Genomic DNA, 8,993 nt, shown 5'->3' on the forward strand with positions numbered 1-8,993 from the left:
GTTAATCATTCCTGTGACGCATGCGAAACGTGCATTGCAGAAAGAGTGCCGAAGACAGCGGAGGGCACTGAAGCTTGTGCATCTTTGTACATTGACACTGGAAAGCGAGAGAAGCTTTAATTCACAGTTCAAATAAAAGATCTAAGAAAATGGCTTTAAAACTGGTTATAATTAAGTCTTTCAAAAAAAACACTAGAGCGGCGCAAAATGACCAACATATCACTGGCAGGTGAACAATGCCAATGACTGATTTAATTGGCCTCCTTCCTGAGCCAACCAAGCCAAGCAACGAAAAAGTTTATTGTTCTTCCCTTTAGAACACTTATCACGGTATTATGTTTCCTCTTTACAGCATGTTTCATTTGTAGCTCTTGATTACTGAGCTAGCGTAAAGTGTGAACACGTCCTGCCTCCTTGAGTCGTGTTACAATACGGCGGCACACACTGAAGTGAATGTATGCAGCTGTAGCTGCCAGAGCGCAGCATTCTGTACAGAAATCTACTTAAAGTGTGGAAGCGCTGTGTGAATATGTCACCTACATGAATAATTGCATTGATTCCGTTGATATAACACTGGTGAACTCTGATGGCCTCAGTGTACTTCAAAAGTGCTTTTCTGAATCAGCTAAAACCTGGTAACTTTCCTGAACAGAGAATTTGACAGTGATCCCAACCGTATGTAGTGATTTGCAGGATGACAACTACTTTTGTCACACCGTGAAGGAGAGGAAAGGAAAGACTGTCGGCTGAAGGTGCAGAATATTGCATTAAGACTAGAAACACTCACAAAAGAGGTCTTACAGAGAGTTCAGAGAGGAAGGACCGCGCTCAGTTTAAAGCACACTGAGATCTGAAAACATGAATTCACCCTGTTGATGACACCGAAACAGAGGAAGCTATGGTATCAAGTGTTGCACCTTCCAGTTGTATATAATCCTGCTCAGTTGAACGAGAGGTAAACACAAAAGAGCATTTAGCCAAAAGTACCACTGTGGTCACTACGTTATAGGAACAAAGGTGTCTTTTACTGGTGTTGTTGTACTGTCTCCTGGCTGCCAGCAGAGGTCAATTAAGATATGACAGAACTTGGATTAATGCCCCTTTAATTTTGCCCATGTAGTTGAATTTACCACGATGTCAGGCAAACTTGTTACACATTTAGACAATGGCCCTTCATGAATCCACAGTATGATGCTCAGTGTTTACGTCTGAAGTCACACTTATACAAAGCATAAAGTATTTCTTTCAGAGGGCGAATCTGATTGGCTGATTGAATCTTGACATCACATTATATTCATACGAGGCACTCTTAATTAAGACTTTAAACCTTTCATAATCATCTGGAGATGTTAACTTGTATGAATATGGCTAACTGCGCCTCAGTCTTTAACACAGAAAGAATTTCTGCTAAATTCAGTGGCTCAAGTTCCTATGAGTCGGGAGGAAACATCGTTCACCGTCTACGGAATAAATCATGAAATGGATGGAAAGTTTGGCAGGACACATTCAAATTCTGCTGCCATCTCTACATCAACTAACAGCAGACTTGCTCACCGAAATGCTTTTTAAGGACGGAGGTATTCAAGTTTCCTTAGTGATTGAAAACAAGAGTAAGGCGACATCCAATTTAGGAACAAACATAGCAATCAAAACCTGCCTCAACCTTTCATGCTATGGCTGGTGAGAAAAAAAATGGTGAGAGATGTCCATGTGAAAGCACACACACACACGCGCCCGTACGTACACACACACATGCAGTCTTGGTTCTAAAGCTGCTGAAACGATGCTAAAAAATCTGTACAATATTTAAATACTGTATTTACAGAAATAAACATACTTCATTGTTTGTCTCAACTGGCCTGCACTCTTGATGTGCAATCACACCTGGATTTCAAATATTAAAGTGGGCAATCTGTCCACAGCTATTTGTCAGAAGCATAAACAAATAAAGGCAACAGTTAAGCATATTTGATGGCTGTTCTTTCTTTTCAGATTGCTCTCGCAGCACAGTTCACATTCCTGGATTTATGTTTAACAGTGGATAACATTAAAGGACCATACTGGTGGTTTTGCATGGTTTGGCATCAGCTTATGAAAATGACTAGAGGATTGAACAATGGACGGCCATTTACTGCCACATCTCATCAGTATATGTAAGTAAACAAATACTGGTCCTGGTTCTCCAACTGTCTGCAAAGCTTACATGCACCATACTGAACAAAGCTAATTACACAACTAGGAATGTATGAACAACTAAAAACTGTGTACTCAATGTTCTCTATTAGTTTTATATAGCAATGTATCAACTCAGCTGTTTCGTAATAACATGATGTTATTAAAACCTTAATTACATCAAGTCCACGTGACAGTTCAACTTCCATCCATTCATCCATCATCTATACACCGCCTAATCCTCACCAGGGTCACGGGGGGACTGGAGTCTATCCCAGCTGACTCAGGGTGAAGGCAGGGGACACCCTGGACAGGTCACCAGTCTATCACAGGGCTACACTTAGAGACAGACAACCAAGCACACTCACATTCACACCTACGGACAATTTAGAATCATCATGTTTTTGAACCTTGTGGGAGGAAGCCAGAGAACCCGGAGAGAACCCACGCTGCACATGCAAAGTCCACGCAGAAAGATCCCGAGGCAACAGTGCTCCCAACTGCGCCACCTTGCAGCCCACAGTTCAGCTTAACTGGCTAAAATAAAATGGTATGCTCCAGAAAATGATTGACACTATTTAAAGCTAAATCATGCAAAACGACTGGCATGGTCCTCAGAACTGTAGTGAAGCGGTGCTGATGTCATGTTTGGAGAATATTAACAGCATTAAGATATATCATTATATTTCATTAGAGAATGTTCAAACTTTTATCTCTTAAAATGATCTGTAGTGCATATACAGAGCAACAAGACACTGCATAAACCAGCATCATGAAGGACACACAATGATCTGCTGAAACCTTAAAGAACATGAAGCATGGAAAGATGCATTGAATTGTGACAGAAGATCTGAAAAGCTGTCCTATGATAAATCATTGTGGCTGAGAAGTGTTCAATAGTGATTAAGACTTTATCTTTCCTGTCAGGAGTTCTTAAAAATGATTAAACAAAACTGTAGTCCCAGCACGGGGTATATGGGTTTGTCATGAGTGTGTGAAAACTGTGGAGCTCCTCAGAAAATAAACTAGTGGATGGAGTAAAGTGACAGACCTAAACACACTGAGCTCTTTCACACTACTTTTCTTTTCCTTGCCATAACATGGATTCTACAGTTGAATGTCTGGGTTTTAGGTGAAGCTTAACACTTTCACTCAGTTTACCACCCAATCTTAAACTGAGTGACTGAGCATTGTGATTCATGAACATTAACAGCTTTCCAGTAAATATCCACAGATTGTTGTATGTGTGTGTTTTCATTGCTTTCAATAATTCTGAAACATTGACTTTCTCATGGCCTAGTTAATGGCTTAGGAAGTCGATGCTTGCTTTGACGGTGCGTCCAGTGGACACATCCACTGCCATTGCCCGGATCTCTGTGTCACCAAACTGCATGAGCGTCTGGATTTCACGACGTGGTGCCGTGCTTTCCGTTCCGCTCACATCCAAGCGAAGTGTCCCACACTTCCTGACACCGGGCTCGCTGATGAACCCAACGCTCTCCTTCTCAGAACAATAGACGTGGATGACGATAACCTGCTGGGAAGGTTTGGCTGGCGTGTAGCTCCGCTTTACCATCTCGCCGAGTGCCACGGACTGGTCGGCAGCAATGAAGGTGTCAAAGACGTCAGTGCACCAGCGGGTGCCATCCTTCACCAGTAGCTTCTCCGGTGGGTGCTTGCCCTCCACAAAGCGATTGAGGACACCCACCCCGTATGTAAGGGGAGAGCGGCGGACTTTGATGACACTGGGGTCCAGGCCGAACAGTACAGCACCTTTCAGGATGGTTAGGCCAACGTCATGGGGGATAATGATGCGGCTGCGGCCCTGGAGCATGTTCTGGACGGCTTGCTGCAGCAGGGTTGACTCAGCAAAACCTCCCACTAGAAACAGGAACTTAATATCGCTGACTTCTGGCTTCTCAAAGAGCTCAGCTAGAAGAGAAAAGCAGAATTTCAATAAACAAAACGATACTAGAAGGAGTGCATGAATTTACTAAGATCTATTTATTGGTGTATTTAGGTTTTTATTGTTGTTTATAGGTGAACAGTAAATCGCTGAATTGACTCCACTATGCTTACTGTGCTGCTGGTCCTTTGTGTGCCATCACAACAGCTCTAACCCACTAAGGGCGCCTTCACCCTCTGAAGGTGCCCTGTGATATCAGGCACCAAAATGTGTGCAGCTGATCCTTGATGACAGCAAAGCATGTTACAATCTGCCTCTCAATTACACATACAGTGATGACAGCAAGTTACCTTGCAAAGTGCTGGCCTGAGGAACCATTGTGGGTCCAGACATTTTGACAAGTGATGAGTAGTTGAGAATGAAACTCCCAATCATATGATCCATGCATGATCTGCTGTACCTCCTCCTCCGACCACAGCTTTCACAGATGTGCCCTAATATAAGTTTTATGCTAATTTATGTTACTATAGCATAGTAATATCATCTCAGCACATACCTTTAGTAGAAGCATAGTAGGCAGGGGTATTAGACTGGGTGAAATTACTCATCACTACAACTTACATCTAATTTTCTTTAGTTTTTATGAAAATATTTTATGACAGCACAGCAAGAAATGCAACAGTGAGAGGACCAGTCTGGTAAAAAACAACCTGAGGATTGACTTAGATTATTTCACCATTACATTTGTAAGTGACTGCACCTGAAATCTTAAAAAAGTGTTACGACCAAGGAAAAGTTACAACCACAGCAGATACAAGCAGGTAAAAGGTGCAGGTGATGGGTGTTAACAGTTTGGGCTAATTATTCTTTTCCAGCGTCAGACTACTTGTCTTTGTAATCCCTCAAAAATGTTTGGTGCAGCTCTGTTCTTAGAGTTTAACACATAACCTGTTGGGTACAATCTTAGTGTTACTGGTTGTTTCCTGTAAAATCCATTCACTGCATTAGGTGTGCTTCGTACTAGTTCAATCAAATCTTGCTTTCTATTTGTTTGTGGATTTTACTTCAGTTAGAAGGAGCACTTAACTGATTTCTCAAACTGGGGCTTAATGAACTTGTAGCAGCATCTCAATATTGCTTTAAATGTCACCACACAATTCATAAAAACAACAGTCTGACTGTAGAAGACACTGAGTCTCTTGTTCACTCTCATAATCTGATAATTTACTGATAGTAAAATCCCAGATGAAAAACAAAACTACTTTTTTTATTGCTACATCTTGCAGAAAAAATAGTATGCAGACTCTTAATATAAAGGCAGTTCTTTGATTCTGCTACACAGGCTGTAAATGAATGCATTCACACACAATAAGGTGTAAAGTCTTTAGTTGCCAAAGATTTTGTCAGTTTTCAGTGATCGTTTTTTATGAGGAAAGCCAAACAAGTCACAAATATGTTTTACAACGTGAGCAAACCAATTAAAATCCACGCAGACCAATCCATGCTGAAGTAATCTGACCTACTTTCCTCGAGTTCTGGAAACTATGAATTATGTAGGTTGGTTGTATTTAGAGAGAGACCAAGCCTCTTCTTTTGAAAACTGAGCAGTAAAATCAGGCTTCTCAGGATGTTTTTATCTGTCACTGAGCTCAATCAGTCTTTCTTTCAAAGATTAAAAGCAGCAGCACAATGATCACAAATTGTGTCGAGAAAATAGTTTTTTTTACCAACAGTAAAAAACAGATTTACCACAAAAAAATTGCAATTTTATTCATATAATTTCCTTTGGAGCTACAAGACTTGTTTGAACAGAAAGGTGAGACGTGTGAGCATTGAGGTGTTATGAATGTAGCTTACTGAGATGTTGGATGATGTGGTCTATGGTGGGCTTAAAGAGGGAATTCATAGCATCTGGACTCATCCTCAGCATCCCCTGAGATGACCATTTAACAAAGTCCACACTGGAGAGGAGACAAGAAGAGAAAATGTGTTACATGTGGTCTATTCAATTCAGTTACATTACGTTCATCTATAATTAGGGCCAAGTAAAGCAAAAGACATTTCAAAATAGATCAGATATTCCCAGTCATTTAGAAAATAAAGTCAAACTGATGTTCAATGCAATTATGTTGAAGTGTTTTGCATGACATCAAAAAAACTTCTACACGCACGGTTCCATGGTATTATCTGTCTAGAATCTTAAGATCATTTTGTAAAATCACCGTACAACGTTTGTATTTCAGACAAGACACTATTCCACTGAAACTATAAAGCAATAGTCCTAAAATGTAGCTCAGTGCTACCTGCAGTAGTATTGTAGTCCAGCCGCAACACATGAAGAAAATTTCACTATTTCTACAAATTCTACAATTTCATTTAGTAGACGCTTTCATCCAAAGCAACGTACATCTGAGAGCGGATACAACACAAGCAAGGATCTAGTCAGGAGAAAACAATCTGGAGAAGTGCCATAGAGCATGTTCAAGTGTGATAGGGCGTTGATGCCAACAGCAGGCTGTGTGGGAGTTAACAGGATTTTTCTTTTTTGTTTGTTTGTGGAGGTGGAGCGGTGGTTAGCACTACTGCCTCGCAGCAAGATTGCCGGTTCGCGTCCCGGTGAGGACACCTGGGATCTTTCTGCGTGGAGTTTGCATGTTCTCGCCGTGCAGCGTGGGTTCTCTCCAGGTTTTCCGGCTTCCTCCCACACAGTCCAAAAACATGTTGAGGTTAATTGGTGACTCTAAATTGTCTGTAGGTGTGAATGTGAGTGTGCTTGGTTGTCTGTCTCTAAGTGCAGCACTGTGATAGACTGGTGACCTGTCCAGGGTGTCCCCTGCCTTCACCCTGAGTCAGCTGGGATAGACTCCAGCCCCCCCGCAACCCTCATGAGGATTAAGCGGTGTATAGATAATGGATGGATGGATGGATGTTATTTTGTTTTCAGTCTGTCAAGTGCAAAGGTGTTCAATGAAGAATTGGGTCTTTAGTCTTTTCTTAAAGACTGAGAGAGAATCAGCAGATTGAAGTTTGGTAACTCGTTCCACCACCGGGGAACCACAGAGGAGAAGAGTCTAGCTATCGACCTCAGGCCTTGTTGCAGTGGTTGTATCAGGCAGCTTTTGTTGGTGGAGCGTAGTGAGCAGGAGGGAGTGTAGACCCAAATGAGAGAGTTCAGGTCGTAGTTTTGAATTTTAGCAACAGGAAGCCAGTGAAGTGAACAGTGAGGTGAAATGTGCTGTTTTTGGCCGGTTGAAAGTCTGAGAGAGGGAGAGTTGAAGGTCGCGTTTTGTCTATTTAACCTGTTCATTATCTTAATACTGTTGGCACTACAGTACTGAAATAGAGAGACAGAAGAGAAAAATGTACTAACATATTATAGTGGAATTCTTCTGATTAATTTAATTAATGTAATAGTGAGCTTGAGGAATGATTTATTCAGTGTACAGCTAGCAGGTCTTTGTGACTGTACTTACAGCACTGTGCTAACATGCTACCATTAACAGATTAATGACAATGACAATGCTGATGTTAAACAGGTAGTGTTTACCTGTTTACCATCTCAGTTTTTTTTATGTTAGTGTGCTACCATTTGATAACTACCAGTGAAGACAATATGATCATTTAGTTTTAACACTTAAAGTGTAAGTTAGATTTAGGACTTTGTTCGCTAAGCATTAAATCATACTCCATGGAATGGAGTGCATACATAAATGCGATCATGGATGCACATATGGACATAAAGCAAAGAACTTCACAGCTAAAAATATTAGCCAGATGGTAATGCTAAATGAAAATCAACAAGAGTTATCTCTTGGGATCATGGTTGGCTATAATGGCATTTAAACTAATTGTCCACGAGATCTTTTGTCTTTTTGCCTCATTTCACAGAACTCCTAGCTGAAGATGCCAAAACAATCATCCTGCTGGAGGTTTAAGACGGCTTCATAGTCCATCAGAAGTGCTTGACTTTTCTTTGCTTTGTGTGGGTACAGGTATGGGTCCAGTACTGACATACCATAAAGGTTCCCAAACGATGTCAGAATATGACTTCTGAATCTTTTCAGATTGGTGAAAGGGCTTTAGAATTCACATACACCCTTCCAGCTTTGGATTAGGTGAGTAATGTAATGTCACACTGAAGTTAAACCAACTATAGTCTGTTTGTGTGCTCTCTGTATGCTGTCTGTAGTCACCCAAAGACATTTAGTGAATGAAGAAGCTCCTTAACACCACTGTACTGTACTGTACTTGAGGGTGTTGTAATTAAAACAGCTTCAACAAGGTGATGCAGATTCTGTGTAGCGGACCGCACTAAGTATATTTTATGCTTGGAAATCATCATCTTGGGAATCTATGCTGCCTGGACATATCACTTAGCAAGACTATGAGTTAGGTGGTATGCAGATCAGCCGCTGTGCAGCTAGACAACCAGAAGCAGAAACCAGAGTTAGTATCATGCACTGCTATAGATTTTTGTGTAGGCTGCTTCCCTCAGTCCTCTCTAGAGGCCTACAAGTCCATTTAGCTATATCTGTTGCCATATGTCTGTTGAACAATAAATAATGAAAAAATCCATGGTATCCATCCGCTGTGATCCCATGTGTGTGATTCATGTACAGTAGGAGCACATGTGTGTGATAGTGTTGGCCCCACCCAGGGTTTTCCAGCACAATTAGACAGACTGAGAACTTCCAGTCAGGCGTCAGATGAGCCTGGGGGCCACTGAGGGCTCCAATTTCAGTCACATAAATATCTGCTGCTGCTCCTCACTCTGGTATTGTGTGTGGGATGAAAATCGACACAGACATAAGACAGGGCCATTAATATCTAGACTTCATGGTGCTCCCAGAAGTCAGGCCTTATAGTACTCTAAGTGAAAAGTTATGCCACCATTTATTTGTTCACTTACACTGCC

At 41.3% G+C, this 8,993-nt stretch overlaps 1 protein-coding gene across 3 annotated transcripts in view; it reads right to left on the bottom strand.

Annotated features, from left to right (window-relative positions):
• Positions 1 to 2,629: 2,629 nt before the first annotated feature.
• The window catches only part of hspa12a (heat shock protein 12A), a 55,310-nt gene continuing 48,946 nt past the window's right edge, over positions 2,630 to 8,993 (bottom strand). For all 3 annotated transcript variants that reach the window (XM_008306806.1, XM_008306807.1, XM_008306805.1), the window contains 2 exons: positions 5,936 to 6,039; positions 2,630 to 4,104 (listed from right to left, as the gene is read on the bottom strand). In XM_008306806.1, coding sequence (XP_008305028.1) covers positions 3,473 to 4,104; positions 5,936 to 6,039 — 736 coding nt within the window. In that variant the 3' untranslated portion in view covers positions 2,630 to 3,472. The remainder of the gene's footprint in view (positions 4,105 to 5,935; positions 6,040 to 8,993) is intronic.

The sequence above is a fragment of the Stegastes partitus genome, unplaced genomic scaffold (genome assembly GCF_000690725.1).
Source record: "Stegastes partitus isolate 25-593 unplaced genomic scaffold, Stegastes_partitus-1.0.2 Scaffold47, whole genome shotgun sequence".
Lineage (NCBI taxonomy): Eukaryota > Metazoa > Chordata > Actinopteri > Pomacentridae > Stegastes > Stegastes partitus.